At 31.1% G+C, this 24,625-nt stretch overlaps 2 protein-coding genes across 4 annotated transcripts in view; one reads left to right on the forward strand and one right to left on the reverse strand.

Moving 5' to 3' along the window:
- The first annotated feature begins 1,048 nt into the window (after positions 1-1,048).
- LOC126846156 (zinc finger RNA-binding protein 2) lies at positions 1,049-14,688 on the forward strand. 3 transcript variants are annotated; one of them, XM_050585365.1, is made up of 19 exons: positions 1,049-1,509; positions 2,766-2,902; positions 3,070-3,167; positions 4,953-5,106; positions 5,179-5,408; positions 5,479-5,664; positions 7,168-7,270; positions 7,340-7,513; positions 7,613-7,826; positions 8,344-8,536; positions 8,602-8,797; positions 9,144-9,249; positions 9,707-9,899; positions 9,996-10,149; positions 10,918-11,024; positions 11,926-12,021; positions 12,324-12,563; positions 13,460-13,598; positions 13,659-14,688. In XM_050585365.1, exons 1-19 carry the CDS (start codon positions 1,460-1,462, stop codon positions 13,799-13,801), a joined length of 2,913 nt encoding a protein of 970 aa, XP_050441322.1. In that variant the 5' UTR covers positions 1,049-1,459; the 3' UTR covers positions 13,802-14,688. The 3 variants fall into 3 exon arrangements, with proteins under 3 accessions (XP_050441322.1, XP_050441324.1, XP_050441323.1); XM_050585367.1 differs by having other exon boundaries at positions 5,182-5,408; XM_050585366.1 differs by having other exon boundaries at positions 1,051-1,509; positions 13,662-14,688.
- A 222-nt stretch (positions 14,689-14,910) lies between these two features.
- Positions 14,911-24,625, reverse strand: part of LOC126846560 (lachesin-like) — an 83,368-nt gene continuing 73,653 nt past the window's right edge. The window contains exons 7-8 of the mRNA XM_050586132.1: positions 21,750-21,898; positions 14,911-15,423 (exon numbers count right to left, since the gene is read on the reverse strand). Coding sequence (XP_050442089.1) covers positions 15,293-15,423; positions 21,750-21,898 — 280 coding nt within the window. The 3' untranslated portion in view covers positions 14,911-15,292. The remainder of the gene's footprint in view (positions 15,424-21,749; positions 21,899-24,625) is intronic.

The following is a 24,625-nucleotide window of genomic DNA, read 5'->3' on the forward strand; positions in this document are numbered from 1 at the left end:
AATAATAAAAAAATATAAAAAAAGGAACAATACATTTTACTGATTTTTGAAGTGAACCTAACTACTCTCTCTGTCTCTTTTTAACGATGTCGATATTCGGACCTCGCTCTCTACTATCAGTCCATTTCTTTATAGGTCTATGGTCTAATCATTCGTCATTGCATAGTATTTTGGGCGACACGCCACGCTTGCAACACTCTTCCAGGCAGCTCCCTCTGCCGACCATTACGATTGGCCGTTCGCCCTGGTTGCCTTTGCCATAGTACGTCAACTCTACTATAGCAGCGGAGCCACGCACGTTGTCGATGCCGCTTAGAGAATTCCGATTTCCGGTCATTTTTTCGATTCCATCCATCTTTCGTCTCGTACGCTCACCTATATCGACGCGTACAATAGACGTTATTAAAACTTTAAAACTTTTAGACTAGTGCACCTTAAAGTCACAACAGCACAGCCTGTCCATTGCCAGCTGAGCGAAATGAATGGGCTTCACGAAGTCCATCTGCATGTCTCCGACCCACCGTGTAAGGTTTTGTGCTTCGGCAGCCACCTTGCCTCGATTCTACTCGGTCTGGCAGGCTGTGGCACTGTGGTTACGGACGCATAACCCCTCCCAGCATTCGTCACACTTGGGACCTTGCCAGGCAGTCAAATAAGTCAATAAGTTTCTAAATTATTTACTTGACTTTTCACGCCATATTTTATAGATGTATTTTTAACCTAAGTAAAAAAGGCTTCTCTTATTTATTTTTTTATATCAAATCTATCACAAGGTGTGAATTATTAATAATATTGGTAATATTTTTTTTGTGCTCACCAAACAAAATTGAGTAACAACAAAAAACTAAAAAATGTAATTGTTTGTTTTGTTTGAAAAAAATTGGTTTTAAAAATCATAGACGTAATATGTAATTGTTCCTATTTTTCAACATTTCCATTGCCTTTCTAATGTTAAGTTCTTCGGAATTATTTTCATTTTTAAGTAATTTTACCGATTTTATACTATGATTTAGTATCTACTATCCAATATAATATAACTCATGTTTTTCTTTATAGGTCTATGATTGATTTCGACGATCATGATTATAGATAATAAACCTTGGTAAGATTTTTACCACGTGACTATGTTGGCAGACTTTTCGGAAATTCGGTTGGTCACTCTTACGAGGGTTGACAGCGAGGCGCAAGCGCTCTCCGACGGCCGGCGATGCCGGAACACTGACGCCATTTTCCATCGTTTGCCGACTGATGGCTTACGACAAAAATTTCGTTTCCGAAAATCGACATTTCACGTTTACATGTTGATATAAATTTAATTTTTACCATTTGGCGTTTAACCCGATCGAAATATTCGCATTGACCAATTCTCTGACCGGACTTGGTGTGTTTTGCACTTTGATTTGTTTCGTGTGATGTGCTGATCGCCATCGTCGAAGCACGCGTATCGATTGCCGCACTAATGGCTGCGAACAACTATTTCGGTTTCACGCACAACGGCACCCAGTACGCGTAAGTAATACATTATTTTATTATTATTTATAATATTACAGTCAATGTTAGCTTCAACACGTTCCTCTCGTTGTACTAGGTTTAATGCGACAATATTAACCGTTACGGTGTAGAACGGTTTTGCACCGTCGGCGTGTTTGATAATAATTTTGTTTCCATGTTATTTTTCATTCGAGGTCACACGGCTCGAGGTTAAAATTTGTCTTATTTTGAAAATCTCTTAAATCGACACGTGACTTATGGTCTTGACCACTACAATGTATACAGATATGACGTGTATCGATTAAAACGTGGGCGAGTGCGTAGCGTATCTACTTGTCGACAAATTCGTACGCCCTTATTTAATAAGGGATTATGCGTAGGCAATTTTTTTCGACATATACGCCGTTGGTTTGTACTTGTGAATAGATAAAATTTAACGAAGTATTTTCGAATAGAGTTAAAATTTTTTATACCTAAGAAATTCTCAGAAATTGTATAAATGAGAGACTGATATGCTACCGGCTACGGTAGCCCAAATTAGCTTCTACGGGGCTCTTGTTCATAGAGCTCATGGGAGTTCATGTCCTCAAACCAAAACCAACAAGAGGAAAAATTAGCTTAACTTTAAAAAGCTAACCCGATACTCTGCTCTACAAGCAGCCACTTTTCTGACAAATCCAATCTGAGCCTACCCTTCAAAAATAAAATAAAAACTTATTGGAGCTTACCTTGTACTATTACTGTGGCGGTCATTGTCCTAATAAGTTTAAATTGGTCTAACCAACAATGAGAATTATAAATATTAACGAAATTAAGTTTTATGACTGTATATTGTGTGGCACAAATAAAAAAAAACAATAGCGGGGGAAAGAGGAACAGTTGGCACACGTGCACATAACGGCTTGTTAAGTAGCTTTTTGACTTTAACTTTAAAACTAAACGTGACCAAAAAATTTGAACACACTAAATATAAGTTAGATGCATGAGCAGTGTTAGAGCAGGTATGCGCGTTTATTGTAATTAGTGTAGGGGACGCCTTTGTATTGCGTGTCAAGAAGTGTTGGGCACTTGTTCTTTCAGCCCAGCCGCCTTATTAATTTTAATTTTATATATCGTAGGTTTACAATGTACAGATTACAGGGCTTGTCACGTGATTATTATAAAGTGGGATGAGTGCATCATTACTTACTATATTATGTTAATAGGTTTTTTTTTTTTAAATTATGTAGACATTTTAATATTAGTAATTAATATTATTAACTTAATGATTTTAGTTCTGCCACTGGTTATCAAGCTCCTCCTCAAGCAGGTTATGCAGTCCCTCCTGCTACTTACACAACACCGCGTGCTGCTGCAACCGCATATGATGTAGCATCCTATCAAACAGCTGCAGCTACGCAATCTGCTTATGGTAAGATTTTTAAGAATAATTTTTTTTTATGGATAATTAAATTGAATAAATATATTGAGTACAAAGTTTTACCTACATTCTATTTATTTGGTCATCATATTGATCATTACATGATTTTTATATCATATACTTCTAAGTTTTAATGTGTATTATACACTTTCTTTTAGCTAAAGCTGCTTATAACAATGCTGCCTATGATACCAGACAAAATACGTATGCACAACAACAAACCTATCAAACTCAACCTCAGTATGCTCCGTATCAAGTTAGTAGTATTTTCTAAACAATGATACTTATTAAATTTTTATCTTTTAACTGGTGAAATAATTTTGGCTTTTTGTTCACTCGAAACCGTACAGTACATTTTAATTTACGAACAATTTTTTGAAAAAAAAAAAAAAAAAAATTATAAAATTTTCTATGGAAATGACTGTGATTGTCTGTCAGAAGAATTAACTAACAAAGAATCCTCATTACTGTATTAACAAGTAGTATACCTACGCCATTTGTCAGTCTCTTTGATTATGAATTATTATTAAATATATATAATAAAACTAAAAAAATTCAATTTCTAATTATAATTTATTTTGGGCACATGTTATTGTTTTTAGAGCTTATTCTATGGGTTTAAAGAGCATATATCACTTGACACAGTATTCAGTCATGAACTTCGATTATTACATTTTGAAGTTATGCATGTCAGTTTATGAAATGTCCAATTATTTAAATGTCAGTAGATGGGTTGAACACAATGACAAAACTATGTTCAGTTATAATGATTTATAATATGGTTTTAAATTTTCTGTAAATTCTTAATAAAAACTTCCAAGTCCCAATTTTAATATCTGGAGTAGTTATTATATTAATGCTGAATAAGTGTATAAGTGTTTTAAAAGTGTTAATGCATTTTGTTAGAATTCCATGTATAAATGTGGCTGGTCCTGTAGTGGTATAGTAGTATGATATTGAACTAGATACTAGAGTTATTGTTTTTAATTCCCAGAAAAAAAAGCTATGCAATAAATCAAATAAACTAATCTAAAAATATATGTACGTACCCAAGGATATGCTCATAAAAATAAATAATAAGTTGACGATTTTTGTTTTTATTATAAAAATTTAAATATTTATTATTTTATTTATTTGATGTGTGGAACCTATCTATACAATATAAATTAAAAGTTTTAGAAACATTATAGTAATCAAATCGTTTTATTTATTTAGCAATTGGTTTAATATGATGAAATAAATTATGTATGAACAAAGTGATTTATAAAATGGCTTAATCTTTTCTGAAAAATCAATTTAAAATAGTTTCGAAACAATATTTTAAATAGTTATTACTTTTATGCTGGTTGTTTAATAGTTTGTTAATGCATAAATGCTTTTTGTTATGTTTCAATTGGCTGCTAATTTTTTATTTTATTGAAACAAAATTTGGGAATTTTTAAGTTTCAGATACCTTATTAACTATATTAAAAAATGGGTTTAATATGATGAAATAAATTATGTATGAACTAAGTGATTCATAAAATGGCTTAATCTTTTCTGAAAAATTAAAAAAAAATTGCCTCTAAATCTATATTTTAAATATTTTATACTTTTTTGCTGGTTTGTATAAAAGTTCATTAAGAGATAAATGCATTTTGTTATGTTTCAAGCTAATTTGTTATTTTATTGATTTGGCGCGAAACATAGCATTTGGGTAATTTTTAAGTTTCAGAAACCTTTTTAACTATTTAGAAATGGGTTCAATATGATGAAATCAATGATGTATGAATAAAGTGATTCATAAAATGGCTTAATCTTTTCTGAAAATATGCCCAGATTAATTTACAGTATCAGTTTTTTAAGAAATGTAATTATAAAGAATTGGTTTCTCCAAACATATACTACATCATTATAAATAAAATAAAATAAGTTATTTATATTATTTAATAGCTATTTAATATTTTTGTAATTTTTTATAAAATATTAAGTAATTATTGTGTAATTTTATGCGTGAAATGTTTTACTATACACTTAACTAACTGGTCAAATATTTCATTAGGCTGTTACATCATACACTACCGGAGTAGTTGCCAAGAAACAATGTCAAGCAAATGCAGCTGCATATGCTACAAGTTCAGCTATGCAACAAAAAGTCACATATCCGATACAGCAACAGTCGGTTGCTTCGACGCCTAACCAATCGGCTAACAAAGGTATATAATATTAAATAAATATTTTTTTTTGTAATTATATTTGATTAATTTTTGGTGAATGTCTTTTCACAGCAGCTTCTGCTCCTGGATATGAGGCTGCAGTATATTCAAATACTAATTTTCCGACTCAAAATCAAAATCAAGTACGCCCTAATAACGCACAAAAAAGGCAAAACTGGTTCAAGAAAAACACTTCTGGTTTTGCTGGTGGTGCAAAAGGCGGAAATAGGGTAAATTTTGCAAACAGATCTCAAGAAATTCATTACTGTGAAGTGTGTCGCATTAGCTGTGCTGGAACTCAGGTAAATTATTATAATAAATCGGTCGAACTAGTGTAGTATGTATTTTATAATAAGTTATTTTTGATTCTAGACCTACAAAGAACATCTTGATGGTCAAAAACATAAAAAGCGCGAAGCTAATGCCAAAATATCTACCACCCCAAGTAAACCATCTAATAACCCTGCAACTAAAGTATTCCATTGTGATCTCTGTGACGTTTCTTGCACTGGTGCTGATTCATATGCAGCTCATTTGAGAGGTTCTAAACATCAAAAAGTAAATTGCTCATTGTATAATAACATAATGAACAATCATTCTATACTCTGTTCCACGAGTGCACACGGCTAGGGTTAACGAAAAATCTGTCAAAATTATTCAACTCTTATGCAAAAATATGAGTTAGAGACCCAATAACCGTATATCATATTGTAGCTAGTAAATTCCCTAGTAATGAAATATCATGCTGTGTAAACTTAACATGGAAGGTTAGCCACCTAATCTCATACTAAATAATTGGGACTGGTCGTTCTGTGGTTGGGCAATTGTATAAGTGCTATGATGATATAATGCTAACCCAGCTCTCTGAAATGAATGTCGAGTAATATAATCTGAGCCATTTTTAATTATTAGAATAGTAAAATGTTTTAATGATAGTTAAACATTAATTATTAAATATTATTATCATTTATTAAAAGATTGTGTAATATAACAGTTATAATAGAAACCCAACTTTGAACTTTGATTGTTGATCTTTATGATGATACAATTTTGCTTAACCCAGCTCTCTGAAAATACTGTGGAGAAGACTATCTGAAAGATAAATAGAAGTGCTAATTAGTAAATTTTAATGTAGCAATGAAGTAATTAACCATCCAGCTAGCGCGCTGTTGGAAAAAGTACATTTAACTGCTTATGAAATGCTTATCCAAAAGTTGGAATGTTAAGTACTCTTATTATGTATAGATAAGTAAAATACATAAGCATTTCTAAATCATACTTACAGGAGTCGATTAAAGCGTTTTAACCAAATGATCATTATTCATTAATGTAATTTTAGTATACTGAATTCAGATGATGACATAATTTAGCTTAACCCAGCTCTCTGAAAACAATCTGTTGAGATTATAGTCTGAGAATGATAGGTTTTATTATTCCAATTGTTGTTTGTACACATTTTCTTAAAAATTCAGTTTGTATTTTTTATAAAAATAATATACATCATTGTGTAAATATTACTAGATGTTAAAAATACTATACCCAGCTCTCTGAATTGAATGTCAGTATTTTGATCTTTATGATGATATCATTTTTCTTTACCCAGCTCTCTGAAAATATTGTGGAAAAATCTATCTGAAAGATTAATTATAACTACTTAATTATTAATAGAAAAATAATTTATCACATTTTATTCTATAAGTGTAATTTTAAGTTACAAATAAGTTTAGGAACAAAATACACAATGTTCTTAACTTAAAATTTCTAAAATGAAATAGTGTTTAATTATTTTAATTAATAAAAAGTGACAATACGTTTTTGGCTGTAAAATATTCCCGACAAAATTCAACTACACCCAGCTCTCTGAAAACAATTTGTTTAGATAAAATAGTCTGACAACTTAATACTTCTCGTTCTTATCTATTTGTACTACTTTCATTCTTACTGAATTAAATGATTCAAGTATATTTTATTATTATATTTTGTAATATGTATTTACTTGTGTAACTATTTCATGCAACACGATAATTCTATACTTAGTTTTTAATTTTTTTTTTCTTGTAGGTTTATAATTTACATACAAAACTTGGTAAACCAATTCCTCCTCCGAATATTGACACAGCGGTTGTTTCCAAAACTTCGGCACCTAAAGTGAATTTCATTCCTGGTTAGTATTGTCGTTTAAGTAATTGGAATACATTTATTTTGAATGCAATTTTTTTTTTGTAATTTTTAGCTGGAAAATTAGGGACAGTAGTTAAGAATGAAAATAATGCAGTAACTCCTTCTACCCCTGTTAAAATAGAGACCAAAACTGCCGCTCCAGCAATAACTCCTACTGTCACTACTAATGAAACTGACGTAATATTAGTTGGCATGGAGTATATAGAAGAGATTAAAGATGAAGCCGGTAAGATTTAATTTGAAATTACATTCTTAAGTTGTGACTAATATGCATATGTGATGTCTGTATATTTTGAAAATTATATTTAACTTTTTACTATTATAGGCAAAATGGTGAGTTTCAACTGTAAACTCTGTGAATGCAAGTTCAATGATCCAAATGCAAAAGAAATGCATATGAAAGGTAGAAGACATAGATTATCTTACAAGAAAAAAGTTGATCCTAGTTTAATAGTCGAGCTAAAACCGAGTTGGTTTGAAGCTCGTAGAATGCAAAAAGACAAGCATGGTCAAGAGGGAAATAGAGTGAGAGATGAAAGGTAAACGCTTGTTTGTTTACTGCTTTGTTTAATAATTAGTTGTAGACATCCAAACTCCGAGGAGTTTAAACAGTTTAATTTTATTTTAAATTTAGTAAAATAAAAAATTAATTAATCAATAAATAAAAATACAATTTGTGATGATTTATATAGATGACGAGTCTGAATGGAGTTTAGAGTACTGAAAAACAAGTTATTTGTTTCTTATGGCCTAAACTTCTGTTATTTGAAGTCATATTATTACTGATTAAAAACATAAAGATACATTAACGAGTTATTTATTTTAAGAAAATATATTTATTCGATGATGATAGTGATACTTAGATGACGAGTCTGAAAAATTGAAGCATTAAACCCAATAAAACATGTTTTTTGTTCTAGATGGGTTTTTGCTTCAGTTCGTTGAAGACTCAATTACACTGATATTAATTACTTAATAACATTTTATTTACTATAATGTTCTGCATGTATTATTTACATAAAATGTTAAAACTATTTTATTTTATGGTTTTATTAGATCTAACTTTTGGGTTGACCGATTTATGGAGATGGATGATAGATATTCATGGGATGATCGAAGACGTTACCAAGAAGAAGTTGAATACTACGATTGGTGTAGATCTGTTGGTCCGAGAGGAATGGGTATGGGTCCACCACCATTATTTGGACCTCCTGCATTGATGGGTGCTCGTCCACCACCGCCTCATATGGTATGAACTATTTTGACGTACTATTTACTCAATAATTATTATATTTTCTATTAAATTATCATTAGATGAAGTTTGGCCTTGGTGTAAGACCACCCCAGATGCACAACTCCATGCGTCGTTACGATACTGTCGATGATAAGCATATTATGGCCAAACATTCCAGTCTTTTCCCCAAACAAACTTCTTTAAAAACATTACAGAAAGCCGTTTCAGACACTGAAAAAGCATTAAAACTCGTAGCTGAAGATTTAATGAACACTGGTTAGTATTATCTATTCAATAATGTAGTTTAAAAATTCCCAAGAAAATTCTACTTGTTAAATCTCTTTTTATTGAAAAATCAATTAAAAATGAAATATCATAACTTACTAAATTTTTATAGTAAGTAATAAATCTAAACATTGTTAATAATAATTTTGATTGTTCAGTTAAACTGAAAGAAATAGCCCATTATGTGGTCTTTAAATATGAATTAATAAGATTCGTCTAAAGGGCTATGTAAGGGGTATTGGTTACATTAAAAATGAGCCTAGCCCCTTTCTAGCTACTTCTTCAGTTTATATGTCTTACATTTGCTAAAGTTGCTAAAGTAAAATTATACCTTCAGTTCCAGAAATCAAGGTGGAAGCACTAGTTACTGAACCTTCTGAAACAGCAAAAGAATTGCAAACAAAGAAAACTCCTTCAAAGGAAGATGGTCGTGATGGATCAATGTAAGAGTTTTATTTTTAATAATATAATACAGGCCAAGGCCCAGTAACATAAGAAATGTGTACAGTAAATAGTAGAATGTATGCATAATAATAATAAATAGAAAATGATAAAAGTATCGAAAATGGAATGCTCAATGGAAACTAAGCTTATTTTAAAGAGAGAAAAAAGAGTCAGTATTGACAATGCGCATAAGACGGATGTTTTGGGAGTTCAAATAGTAGTTTGAAGAAGTGAAAGGGATATGAATAGGGGCAGATGAACGTATGCGGTGGCAGGGGACATTGAAGGAAACTCTGGATAGAGAATCAGGGCAGTCAATTTTAGGGAAAAGTAGATTAGTTAGGAATGATATGTTAGCTGCGTGTCGGCGATCAGCGAGAGCAAGAGTTGTTGTTATTAGAGTAAACAAATAATTGTTCATAGTCGTTAATTTATTGTGATTTATTCTTTAAAAAGGTTTACGTTCACTAACGAGAAAGATGATACTAAAGTTGTAAAAATGATGACTGGTTCCATGCGTGTGGGTGCACTTTCAAAAGGATTACTATTAGTAAACGAAAACGAAGTTGATATAGTTATAATATGTTCAACACCACCAACTTTATCTATGTTAAACTCTATTGTTACTATTTTACCAGAAAAGTTAAAGGTAATTATTTAGACTTAATTTTAATGAAGTAATTATTTATTAGTTCCTAAATATTAAACTTTTATATCCTTAAACATGATATAATTTTATTTTTAGGTGGTTGCTAAAGACGATAATTATGTAGTTAATAAATATGAGGCAGAAGCCAGACTCGCAGTCGAAATACTGCTGGAAGAGGAAAAATTTGTCGTAAATGTCGCCTTTACATCACCATCAGTAAGAGAAGCTATTTTAAATGCAGCTGAAGGAGGTGAGTGGTTCAACGTAAAAAAAATATTTTGGTGTACTTGTAAATGTTATTGAAAGCCTAAATGATAATATTATAGTATAAAAAAGGTAAATTTTAAGGTATAATGGCCTATTATAGGATTGATTGATGAGTACACTCTCCAACTGAAAATAGAATTATAGCAGTTTAATAAAAAAAAAAAAAACCATTAACTTATAATTATTAAAATAGTTAAAAAAATAAGGGTTTTTGACCATGAAGATTAGAATGCAGTGCTCATAATTGTAATGGTCCATTAATAATGCATTTTATTTAAGTAACAGTTTATGATATAATGTCCATTATTAGTCTTAAAAACTTTTAAATGGTTTTGAAATAATTAAAAGGGTAATGTATAATATATCATTTACATTGACATTGCAAATGAGAAACTTGAGCTTTCACAATTTTTGTTATTTTTTTAAAGACATTAACATTATTTACTGTAAAATTGTTTTACAGTAAATGATACGTGAGATGTCAAAATTTGTATTTTAACGAGCCGAAGCCTTTTGTGTAAGTGCATTGTACTTTGCACATATTTAATAAAAACTAAATCATACAGTTGTTAAACGGTTATTGTTGCATTTAAGTCATGTATAATGTTTATATAATACTCTTACATTTTGTTATGAATTATATTTATATAATATGATATGATATTATTTTGTTTAATGGTCAAACACTCTTTGGGAAATAATATACTGAACACATTTTTGTTTGTTTGTTTGTTTGGGGTTTTTATTGTAGAAAGCGAACATACGGAACCAGTGGCCATTGTGCCTGGCGAACACGTTTTGGACAAGACAAAATGTTTGGAAGCATTGGCTGCCATCAGGCACGCCAAATGGTTTCAGGTTTGCCTATTTATTTATTACTTTCCAGCTTAGCGACCAGTTGGTCATATTAGCCATAAGCCAATATGACATATATATATTTTTTTTTTAGATTTAAAAAAATAACTATATTTTTGTTTTATATGGTAGACCATAGTTGTATTGTGTGTATAATTTTACCATACAATCAAATTTACTAAATTGTTTATACTTGAAAAGTACACTGCTGTATAATCGTGTGCTTTGCGGGGCACCTGTATGAAAATAATTATTGATGATAGGGTGGTGTCCCTACGATGCACGAATGTACAAAGGAGATGGATGTGTGCGTGTGTGCATGCGAATGTGTGATAATTGTTTTACTAATATTGAATATTATGAAGGTAATATTTATTGAAGCTATGGGCGGCGTAAACGATATTTTTTTAAACCGATTTCTTAACTTCATATAAACTTGTATTGAATTCTTTGTTATCATTGATTATTGTATTATGTAATCATAATTTTTTGTTTGAATAATCAAATTATTAGAAGAAATAAAGGCGAATTGAGATAATTAAGCACACATCCTTGGTAATTCGGTATAAACCATTCATTTTATTTTTTTCTCATTAAATTTGTGTGAAATTTTAAGCAACCGAATATACTATAAGGCTGGAAAGTACAAAAAATATGCATATACTTGCAGTTGTGTATCTGTTAGATTTTGTTCTCTTATCATTTTATTAAGAATAATATTTATATATTTAAGTTTGATGAAATTAAGTAATCTAAGAGATGAGGCAGTTTGATAGTATTTTAATTACACATTTATGATTTTTAAAACATTTAAATACTCAAGTTTTTTTTATAAACTGCTCATTTCATTATTATCGTCATAATCCAAATTTAAATGTAATCCATACATTGTTAATGTTTGCAGGCTAAATTGGCTTCTATACCTAACGGTCCATTGATCATACGTATTTTAAAAGATTTTATTATGCGAGAACCTACGTGGCACCCATTTACATTATGGGTAAGTACAATATAAAATTGTCTAAGATTTTTTTAAAAGAGCAACTGCTCACAGGTCAATAATAGAGCTACTCAACTAAATCTTCTTTTCAATTCTATATCGATTAACGTTTTTCTTGCCATATAACTTTTTTTCTTGGCTCGTTTACATCTTTTCAAATTACTCGAAACTCACAAGTTTAATCTCTTTACTGTCATATTTTCTACCAAGTTGCTCCATTCTCATGCTCTTCTGATTATTATTATTAATGATTTATGTTCTTAAAAACTGTTTAATTATTGCAAGTCTTAATTATTTTTCAGAAGCTAGAATTGTTTGTTGAGCGTGTTTTAACTAGTGCTTTTGCACCTAATTCTCCAAATTCTGCGGCTGGTTTGAGTCCGGCTGAAGGATTAAAACGTTTCTTTGAAGCTATTGCCAGTGGAGCTTTGTTACCTGGTGTGATAGGAGTACATCTGTTAGACCCATGTGAAAAAGATCCTGTTGACGCATTAGCTTCACTATCTGTGCAACAACGAGAAGATATCACTTTGTCAGCTCAGGTAAAATATTTTGGTGCCAATAGTATATATATTTTTTCATTAACTATACAAAATTGTGATGATATTCTTAACTCAGCTCACTCTGAATGACATTGTCACTGTGTTGTTAACTATTTTGTATCTGATATAAGATCTATTAATATAAATCACTGACAGCACTTAATAACAATTAAGAGTTCAAATAATTTCCATGATGATAGTCTATTTACTAAACCTAGCTCACTCTGATTTGGTTTGATGGAAATATGACGTTTCTGATGAACATTACTCGTCTTTTTAAATGTGTTAACATTTATTTGATTAATAACAAACATTAGTGATAAGATATTTTGTACATTTTTTAATGATGAATTGTCAATTTTAAACCTAGCTCACTCTGATAATTGGTTTGATGTGTTATTGCATTTTCTGAAATAATATTAATAATAACCATTGAAAAATTGTATTGTATCTTTAAAGATACATACATTTTATGTATAACTTTACATGGCCAACCTAAATAGTACTATTATTTTAATTATTTTTGATATTTTAAAATTAGCCCTGGCCAAGTTAAGGTGTAAATATCTATTATCTACTTAATTTTCAAGACTTGCAAATAAGTAGGATTTATATATTTTTTTAAATCTGTTTTAAGCAATCCCCAATGCTTGTTGTTGGTAAGATTAGTTCTATAAAAATAAATTTACTAATTATACGTAATTAAAGTAGTTATGTATAAACTCAAGGAATTTATTTTTGTTGAAATAAATTGATTTTCATAAAAACTATTACATAACTAATTCAAATGACAATATTATCAATTTAGAAAGTTACAAGAAAACTAGAATTATTTTGTAATTAATCCTAATTGTCATTATAATAAAATGTACTTATTATTTACTTGCATTTTCTAGAATATGTTGCGTTTGATTGCATTCCGACAAGTGAACAAAGTACTTGGTATGGAATTGTTACCTATTAAGCAGCAACGAATGTCGACTCGTAAACGTCGCCGTGAAGGATCTATGGGAGAAGGAAACGAAACAGAAGATGGTATGTATTTCAAAACGCTCAAATCAATATTGCGCTACTATTAATTCTCCTTTGTTTAAGTAGGTGAAAATAAGAAAAAAGATAAGAAAGAAGATGATGCCACAAACTCATCTGTTGTAGCAAGTAATGATGACATTGCTGCTGAAGATACAACCAACGGCGAGGTTGCAAATATGGAAACTGAAAAGGTTGAAGCTAAATAGTAGTCTTGCTTGGAAATGAACTAGTCTTGTAAATCCGACAATTCAATTATTTGTAATGGTCGAAGATTTTTATTTTATATTTTGACTTGATAATATTTCTCAGGAATTCGATTTGTCTTCTTTTTCTTAATGTGACTATTAAATTGATAAAAATGTATTGTCGATTTTTTTTTTCACTTTTGCATTTATAAATCTGATGCGTAAAAAAAAAGAATGCAGTTTTGTATTGTATTTCACTATCATTTATTAAATTTTGTTCTTAGTTTTTCATTTTGTTAACTTTTGTTCTTTTTTTATTTATAGTACACTTGCAGTTGGTTGTTTAACCAATATATATATATATATATATTTATATATAAATTACTATTTAAAAAAAAAATGAACACGAGTTTGATATATTTATTTATTTGAATCTTATAAGGGGATATATATAGAGAGATATTAATTATTAGAACCTTGATTTTATTATTATAAAATTATATAATATTTGACATCAATAAATTTGATAAAGTGCAATATAACATTTTTATTTTATTTTAGCAGCAATTTTGTTGTCCGATAACATCATTAATTCTTTATTCAACTTTATTATATATAATAATAATTTAATATTTTTAAGTGACTATGTAAACATAGTGTTTACTGTTTTCCATCAAATGTTGTGTTAAAGGCCTGTTCACTTGTTTAATAAATATGCATTATGTTCAACACTGAAAATCTGTTCTCATAAGAGTAATAGATATTTGACCTATAGTTAAGTACAATGGGGATGGTTCCTGGTTTAAAATTTAATATATGTGTATTATCTAATTTTTTTTTTCAATTTAATTAGATGAATTGCTGCTCTTTAAAACCTTGTTGTTAATATATGATTATTTTTATTTTTACTTGTGAATAGCGTTTTACATTGCTCACACACCACTAACTATACTGTTAAATACTATTGCAATTATTAATGTATTGATGGAGTGAAAGTAACATATTTCAAAACTGTAACACATTTTACGATACATGTATGATTTTGTCAGTTGTATAGAATGTAGTGTTAATTCTGTGTCGCAAGGTTTAAAAAAAAAACTGATTGATTTGTTAACAATTTATTCTGATTTGTCAACAAAGGTAGCGTTCCAAAAGCATATGGAATAGTATAATATTATTTTGTATGTACAGGTAGGTAATATTATTATCTCTTGCGGTCGAAGGCGACTATAGTTGTTCTTAAGTATGTACAAAAAATGTAGGTTTTGACAAGATGATAATTATTTGGGGATCTTAGCACACAGAATCGGTCGTTAACGGATGTTGTTGGTTAACAATGTGTTTACTTGGATTAAAGCAAAACGCGACAATCGAATATAAAGTGGACAAGTTGGTAAAAATTATTTTATGATAATTTATTATACAACAATTATTAACGATCACAGAGTAGACGTCCAGAGTCTGTTGATGAGCGACGGTTGTGAATATCCAAAGTCGACTTAGAGGTGAGGTTCAGCCGATGGCTTTTGCCCAGATAGCTGTCAGCGCTGCCACGGTAACGATGTGCATGTGCTTGGGACAAGCCGAAGACCTTGCCACTTTGTTCTTGGAGCTCTTGCCGATAGGTAAGTCGCCCTGGAGCTCTGCAGCAATAAAAAAACGATTAAATAATATACACATTTGTTTAAAGCCAAATCATATGTATAATCATATGTATCTCAAGGGGCATCTACACTAGCATTGATTAAGGCGCATTGTATAGGCAATTTTCAAACATACATATTATTATTACCTGTTCTGCGAGTGTGTCTATATAACTTTGTTTAAGTTAATTAAATTTGTTATAAAATCATCTTTTTCTCTATACGTAGTATATATATAATATTGATAAATTTTGGTAGTTTGTCTTTAGTATTGCTCTGCAGACAACTGTATTGTTTGAGTGTATACATACATCAATCAAACTGGAAACGACCCCCATCCGGATATTTGATTTTGTCGATAAAACCAAATAGTTATCGAAGGATCAAAACCGTTAAACCCCCCCCCCCCTAAATACAACAAGATGATAATATCGTTCCGGTTAGGTACACACTATTGTATATTGCTATTGAGTTCAAATGGTTTATATGTGCTGTGAAATCAGAAGTAGGTACACAGTACAGACTCTTTGCTGGTTCAAAACTAGAATATGTACCCCAAAAAAATCATAGACCAGTCAACTGTCAAGCTATACGTACTCAAGTTGTGTGCATTACAGATTCGCATCCAAGGTTTTATTTGAAAGTGTTTTTTTTATCACTTTTAGCTGTACTTTAAAGTACAGCTTTTATTTGGGTGCTCTCAAACGGTTTTTGTATAGGTAGTTTTATTTTATTATTGTTTACATCAGCTACTTGTTTATAGCAAACCGTGTACTTTGTATATGCCTTTTGGCGTTTATTGAGAAAATAAAAAAAATACTATTATATTAGTACTCGTAAAAATTATACACTGTCGTCGTGAACAAAATATAATATAAACATATTTTACAATATTGACAACTTGCACTTGGTCTAAGTTGTTATGATAGGCACCTACTTGTAGCAAGGTGTTTCGACTATGAAAGTCACGAGAAATCAATTTTTATTGTATTATTAGATGTATACTGCAACTTGAATATTTTGCATGGGCATGCTTACAATTTGCATCCCCGCATAATGTTGGAAAACATAAAGTCTCTGTCTGTCCACTAATTCGATTTAAATGTTTGTTGTTTAGTTTGTGTACACATATGTATATTATTTTACATAATTGACGCCAAACGGCTTTTATACATAATTTGTGGTTCTAAGATTAACAGGAATGTAATGAAACACGATCAACAAAACATATGGTCTACGTACTATGTTGATTATTGAAATCGCCGCATCGAACGGTCCAGGTGTGCTCATTTCTCATAAAATTCGTTCTACCATAGATACTCTAAAGCTACTATTACTTCATCTGGGGTAGACGTTAGAAATGAGAATTGTGTTCAGAACGTATCCAACTCACTTTTGGATAGGTATGTTTATTGGTTCCTTATAAACTGATGAGAAGTCAGATGCAAAAGAGACCAAAACGATCGGTTGTGGTCGCGGTTGCTATCAGATATAAAAAGTGGCTAATTAATGCTAGACAATAGTGTAAGTAGTAGTACTGTTCGTCCGTTGTCGGATCAAGTAACATTTGTAGTTTTATAAACTGTTTCGGAAAAGGCCTAGGACGTTTACTACAGTACCTACAACGGTAAATAGTTTTGTAGTTGACTCGTCCGATGAGCCGGAGAGATTAATGAGTGTTTGCGCCGAAGTGTTGGAAAAAGCCATTTGTTCGGCATTCAAGACACAAAGTCGGTCTAAGTATAAACAGCGACCGTATCAGTGTGTGTGTGTGTGTGTCGACATGAACTCTCATTTGGCCGCAGCACGATGGAAGCAGGTGACTTGTACCCGAGTGTAAGTACGGATAATGAGATTAAGATGTCGAAATTTGAGTGATTCGTAAAATATTATATGCCAATAAAGACTACGACGATTATTTCCTTTGGTTTTGGTTGTCGACCGAACTCGGTTATGTATTTGCTTGCCATTTCAATGAAAACGGCATAATTAATTTAAAACTAATTACCGCCGATAAAACTGGGTTATGAAAACACATTAATTACACCGCAGGCAGCGTGGCCATCGCCTCATAAGATATTTTATATTCATCTTGAAACGGTTGTTCATTTTGATTCTCAATCGATTTGTATTTGTACTTTTTTTTTTACAAGGGTTGAAATATGTCAGAGCGGATACTCGTGAGAGAGATGGTGTGTTGGTTTTACTACTACCTAGGTATAATCAGTAAGCTAAGACCAATGACAATATAAGTCTTAATCTCGTATAACAATGGTTATTATTATTATTATTGTAACATTTTTTCAATTACAATTGAACGTTGACTATATTGTTAAGTGAATTAATTGAATACACTATAGAACTACTTGTCGGGTTATATGGATATACATTATAAAAATTATAGAAAAAGGATAACATTGAAGTGCCAGTAATAATTGCCTGTTGTTATGTTATGAGTTTCTGCTATAGTTATTTAATAGGTGTCAACTCCAAGAAACTTCCTTTGGGTAATTGGTTGTAATTACTAATAGAGTTAATTAATGTCATCGACTTGCATAACGCCTCGAAAAATATAATGAAATATTTTTGTGCTATTTTGTACCTACACGTTGTTTAAAATAGCTAAACAATTGAAATCTGAGAGTTAAATGTAATTAGTTTTATACTACTGGAATATTCAAAACTAAATCTCATAATTGACATGCTAGTTATCCTAAGTCCTCTGAGCTTTTTAAATATTCTTTTAAGTCATTGTCAAACGCACAAACTAACTCATTGGTGTTAGCTATTGTTCTGTGGAGGTGTTATTATTATTGTTTTTTTTTTTACTTTGTTCATTAATTAAAAATTTGGGTAATGACTGGAAGAGAAGAGAATGCGGTGGAAGTGAACATTTGATGAGTAGCATATAAAGTGTGGTTGGTTGAGATGAAAAAGGCAACAACAGCAGTGTTGTGTGACAGGTTAGGTAAGCCAGTAGAGTAAAAAAGAAAAATGTACAAAACGATAATAAGGAAAACACAAAAGTGTCTGAGTGACTACTTCAATCAGTATGAAGAGTGATTTTTTAAGAGGAAGGTTAGGAGTGAAATGGTCTGGGCGTGGTGTTGGCTTTATTTTTCTAATTTTATCCGTCCTATTCCATACCATATACACCTCAAGGTGGTTCAGAACCACTGGTTATCTTATCTTTTAAGAACAATGGAATTTATAAAACTATACACAGTTATATGAATAAACATAACATAAATAAATGAACTGTACGGGAGAGAGGGGGGGGGCGTATCAATTAATTAAATTGTATTCAAGTTGGTACTTACTCGCTTAATAATCTATAAGTGTGTAGTGCTGTTTCAATTTAATTAAATCTGCAATTTGATTTAACAATAATTACCGCAAGTAAGTACCGTAGTGCAAGTATAAAATGTGTAGGTGCTTATGCAATGTGGAATAATTGCGGTTTGACATTAACTGAAATATGCGATTTCAGACTCATCAGAGTACGTTATTCGGTTTCGGAATCGAAAATAGAATAATATTTAAACTGAATAATAATTTTATATTATTACTGTGTAATTATGATGATATATCGGAGTGCCTATTGACAAGACCCGTGTGTTTTTTGTCGGGCAAGTGTGTTTTTTGTTTAGCTTCGATTCGAAAAAGCTGAGAAGGTTATAATTATACTAAATTTATGGATGCACAGCCATGTTATTGTATACAATCTCATGGAAAGTAAAAATACTGCGTTATTTTCCATGATAAATATTTAAATATTAGGTCAGGTGATGGTAATATGATGATAACACCGTCACATACAGTGCCATCAATATCTCACCGGGTTTAATTAATAATTTTATTTTATTTTTCCATTATACAATATTATATTTTAAGTAACAACTAATTTGGCTGATTTTTTTCTCCTTTAAATTAATTTTGTTTTTTATTTCGCACGTTTGAAAACTGTCTCAACCTTGTTGTGATACAATATTTGAGAATGAAAATCAGTGCTTTGTTTTTATGTTCATCACACGGAAATCTAAGTACACTGGCATTATTGTCTAACACATCATCAAATGTGTCCTGAAAGACACTAGCCTTAGTACAATAAAAAAAGGAGTTTTCTATTGTTTTTATTAGTTTATGAAAATGTTCATTTGGGTGAATCAAATTTCCCCTGGATTTTAAATTGGTAAAAGCAGCTCCAGGTATGCTTAAATAAGTCTTTCCTAAAAATATCAATTTGGTTTATAATTATGTTGTTAATTTGTACCTTTATTTTAAGTACTGTTATTTACTGTGGCAATAATATTAGGAATCTTATTTTGTGAAATTTCTTTCCATAATAACTCTCCTGCAAGATTTGTTTGCATTTAGAGGCAAATTGTATACATTTTACAATTGTAAAAAATAATAAATACTAGTAGACAATTATAAAATTACCTGGTCAATATTATTATAGATTTTATTAAAAATTTATGGAATAGCACCTATTTTTAAGAAACATCTTTCACGTTGGTCATCTTTAGTGGTCTATAAATTCATTATTAGGTATAAAAGTAGGTTTTTCGTTATTATTTTAGTCGGATCAAGTAACTAATTATTATACTTATAGATTTTTAGCTTACACTTAAATCTTTTGGAACGATTAATACCACTCAATATCTTTACTGGCTTTAATGAAAAATTACTTTTTTTCTTTACACAGTGTTTTTATGCGATGTGATGTCAATTTTTCACCATTTTTTGTTTTTACCTCCATCCCAACTTGCGTTTTTTTGATAGCAACTTTAAAAACTTAAACGAGAAACGTCGGGCAAGCGCAATCTGTAAGTATTTATCTAGTTGTACACAGAAGCTGCTCGACGTGTTATTGTGCTGACTTTATTTTTTTTTGCAGCGCTAACAAATGACCGTTTAGCGACCGCGTTTAACACCCAAACAGCCAACCTTTGGTCGGTTCATAACTCCTTTTCTGCCTTTAACACCGTGACCTCCATTCAACGGAATTCAACAATCACTGTCGGTATATAATTACACGGTTTGTCTTTGTTTAGCCGGCAATAAACCCTTCGGACACACGTTATACGCGGTTTGCTGTAACATTTCGGTGGGCACGTGTACACGTTTGCTGAATCGTAGGTACTACATCCTTATTAAAATCCACAAAGTACCTAATTAGCCGGCCGAGTACAGAACGACAAATTCGACACCAGTGTACACAAAAAAGTAAGATACATAAACTAAACGACATAATCGGAAACACTTAGCGACAGCTTTCCGAATTTATTGAATTACCATTCAATATTGTTATGAACCATGTAGCCATTGTTCGATTATAGCGTTATCTATATTGACTTTACACATTCAAAGCTCACCAGACAGTCATTCCTCGCGAAAATTTAAATTAAACAGTGTGGCCAACTTGATTTGGTCATTGAAACGGAAGCCTCCATTTTAGAATTTTCAAAATTGTCTGGATCTTTTTTACACAACTATTCTGCGAGTTATTTAAAAACAAAAAAATCTAGGTTAGGTAAGACAATTGTCTCATTGTTAGATAGTTTATGCGAACATTTACACAAAGTCTTTTAAAGTAGGATGCCTAAAAATAAGTAGAATGTGTACTGTACATCTACGCAATGCTATAATAATGTGTTAAAATAACTTTATACACTTTCATTCAACGACCATACTCATTTTTTTTAAGGTTAGGTTAGGTTTAATAAAACGAAATCGTAGACACATTTCCATTGTTTGAATTAAACCATCCTTGCGTTAGTATTTGAACACTCTAAGTATGAACTCTTGCAGGGTAAGTGTATACGGGATAAGTGCGAGAGAGCCTCATTATTAAGATATTATTCAATCATTTTAAGAACAAACATGATATCTTGAAGTTTTCTCGCTAAAAGCGTATTTTATTTGCTCGGCTTCACGATGAACATTTTTAAGTCCATCTAACATTAAGTAAGTTTATTTAGAGTAATTATTGGTGGTTTTTATACAAAGTGTCGTGTTACATAGTACTGTTCTTTTGCCGATACACTTATATTTTAATATTTTACACCGTATTATAATTTGTGGGCTAAGAAATTCGACAGTAATGCCGATAAAAGTATAATGTTTAATTGGAAATCCGATATTCGGTTAATGTTAAGTCTATGGTGAGTGTGTAACGAAGATGTGTACTCATTAATATCCTATCCTATCCTATCATAATGTGACAGATGGGGGGGGGGGGCTTTTTGCAATTACACGCCTAATGAATATCGATCAAACAAGTGCGGCAAGTGTGGACATTGTCCAGCTAGAAGTATACTCACCGTATACCCTAAGCGTGCCTTCGGCGTTGCCAATGGAATTGGTCGATATACAGCTGTAAGTGCCCACGTCTGACTGGTCGAACGTCTTGATGACGATATAGTAAGCTGCTTTGTAGTCGGTCACAGTCTCCCGGAGCACGTGTTTCGGCCTAAAAGAAAAAAAAAATTCAAGATTTTGTGAATTTTATCAATTTTTAATGGAAAAACAAAGAAGGTAGGCGTGACGGTTTGACTAAGCTTAGCCAATCGCACGATAATTTGAATTAACTGTATGAGCTATACAAAATGTATCTTAATTTTTTGAACACATACAATACAATGGTAAGTGAATGGGCTAGCCCTGTATAAGCGCCTATAGACCGCTTAATTCGACTGGGGTAACACAACTTGTTTAACCTTGTCATCTGATTGGCCAGTGGTTTGACATTCTGTGATTGGCTGTTGGCGTTTACTAGCCGGCACGGCTGCGTGGTAGTTGGTCGTTTGTGCGATAGCCTCTAGAAAAGGGCCCTTAATTACAGAAGTATACATTTTTACTTCATGTTTTCATGGGTTGAACTCACTAGCGTGGGTCTAAGATTCTTAAATCAATTAAGAATACATCATTTTAAGTGTTGTTGGGTTCGCAATACGAGCATTGGCATACGTGTCGCTAGGGAAATATGTTTATTGACTGGCAGTGGAATAAGTTTTTATTACAATAATTGTTTGGCATTGTTTGGCGTGCAAGTGAAAAACAAACAAAACAATTTACCTCAGCTGTGGTTGCCAAAATACAAAATATCGGTTACACCGCATGTTATGGGTTTGCTCGAGTAAAACTATATAAAAAAAAAAAACACATAACCGTAGCTTTATGTGCTGCTGTGCGGTGTCAGTTGTTGTAGTAAAATTTCTTGACGCGTTGCACAATTTATTATCATAACACACACCTTTACACAACATTTATAGAAGTAAGTGGTACAACGAAAATTATACGTTGATTCTTAAATTTAAATGTTCCCCATAGTTTACCAGAAGTTGGAGCTATAACTTATGCGACCAACTGCGCACGCATTAGAAGACTAACAAATGAACATAAATTATTCGGTAGGGTGCAAACGTTTTAAATGCATGCGTTCCGACGTTTTTATTATAATTTTGATTTATCTCTATATTCTCATCGAATAAAAAATAATAAATTGTGCTCCTGGCCGCAAAGCAACTTTATTGCCACCAACAACAAGCTTAAAGTAGTTATTAAACGTCGGTTTCCTAAACAGCATTATTTTTGTTGACTTATGATTTCTTAAGTACAATTTTGATGTTTATTGCCATAAATTAAAAAAAAAATTTGCAAACAAATAAACAAATAGCATCATCATATTATGTCGAAAGTATAAGCCTGTTTTCATACTTTCATAGTAGTTTCTACATTTTTGATATGTACCAATTATTTATTTTATCGCTAAAGGTTTATACACAGATTTTATTTGTTGGCAACGGTGTAATGTTATTTAGATTGAATTACTGTATCGTTGAGATTGTATACAAAATATATTTTAATGGCAAGAAAAAAAAAATACCTCTTGTACCTCTATTCGATTATAATTGTATTACTTCATTCGGGCTCGTGCTTTTCTGTAATTAAATAAAAGAAGAATTGCGGTAATTAAATTACATGTTTTTTTTCGGTTAGGGAGCTGATGTGAACTACACACAATCTTACGGTAAACCAATAAAGCGAGTTTTATCCACTTATAATTTTCATTATTTTCCGGAGGATTTATGTTTAGCAAAAAAAGGGTATAAAAACATAAAAATGTCTTATATTGTAGTTTTTGATTTTGTAGAAGTTATAACGTTGTCCGTACTTTTATCAAATTATAAAACAATTATTAAATACAAATCATTTTCAAATGGTACTTCAAATATACCAACTTTAATGTTGTGTTTGAATGATTTAATTTCGAAAAATCTATTGACATAACACTGGCTTTATTGCAGCATTGTTAATGCTTTGTTTTGTGCCATTTAAACTATATTTGATTAATTTTTAAATATTTGAACAGACATCCAACACGGCTGTTCCTCGTCTCCTTCAAGAACATCAAAATGTGGTGTTGACCTATCTCTCTTTTTAAAGACATAATATTACTCTATTAATGTGTATTCTTTTGTTTTGTTAATTACGTTTCCTCGTTTCTCTAGTCTCTGGGGTTCGGTAGTTACAGAAATATGTGATCAGAATAAAAAAAAATAGCCGCAAAGCTAATTGTCTTCATTAATTCTACATGCGTTTGTAAACCATCGGATAATCATTTTATAAATATATATATATATATATATATATATATATATATACATGGAAAATAACTGAAAATAGTATACTATTATATTTGATTAAAAAACTAACCCTCTTTCGGAATCAACAATTTAATTTTCTTATTTTTTATTAACGACTATTGGTAGCGGTGACTGTACGAATCTGAAAATCCGGATTTTTACAAAAAATCTGCTAGTTAAGCCAGTTAAAAATCTGATAAGTATTAAATATTATGACAATATAAAACTGTGTGTGCCCAAGTAAAATATTTTTAATGGAAATGTAAAAAAAAAAAAAACCCAACACCAAAAGCAATTTACTGTCAAAGTTTTTTTTTGTTGAAAATTTTTATCAAAACATTTTACTTAGGTACACAGCTTTATGTATTGTATAATAATATTTAATATTTATACGATTTTTAAGTGACTTAAATAGCGGATTTTTGGATTACTATCGCACTATAGTAAAAATAATTAAAAATAATTGTATTTTCTGATACTTGCACGTGGCATGGAGATTGTGGGCACAAAGCCTCATCAGTTAAGACACTTAGTAACTTTGACAGTCGGTA

Source organism: Adelges cooleyi, unplaced genomic scaffold (assembly GCF_023614345.1).
Source record: "Adelges cooleyi isolate 19-005CV unplaced genomic scaffold, UGA_ACOO_1.1 ACOO_flye_CR_arks_rails_tigmint_CR_PRNA_9, whole genome shotgun sequence".
In the NCBI taxonomy this organism is placed as follows: Eukaryota; Metazoa; Arthropoda; class Insecta; order Hemiptera; family Adelgidae; genus Adelges; species Adelges cooleyi.

Coding starts and splice junctions, on each gene's coding strand:
- LOC126846156 (XM_050585365.1), top strand. CDS start 1,460: ATGGCTGCGAACAACTATTTCGGTTTCACGCACAACGGCACCCAGTAC. Junction 5,107..5,178: donor TAACCAATCGGCTAACAAAG/GTATATAATATT, acceptor GTCTTTTCACAG/CAGCTTCTGCTCCTGGATAT. Junction 5,665..7,167: donor GAGGTTCTAAACATCAAAAA/GTAAATTGCTCA, acceptor TTTTTCTTGTAG/GTTTATAATTTACATACAAA.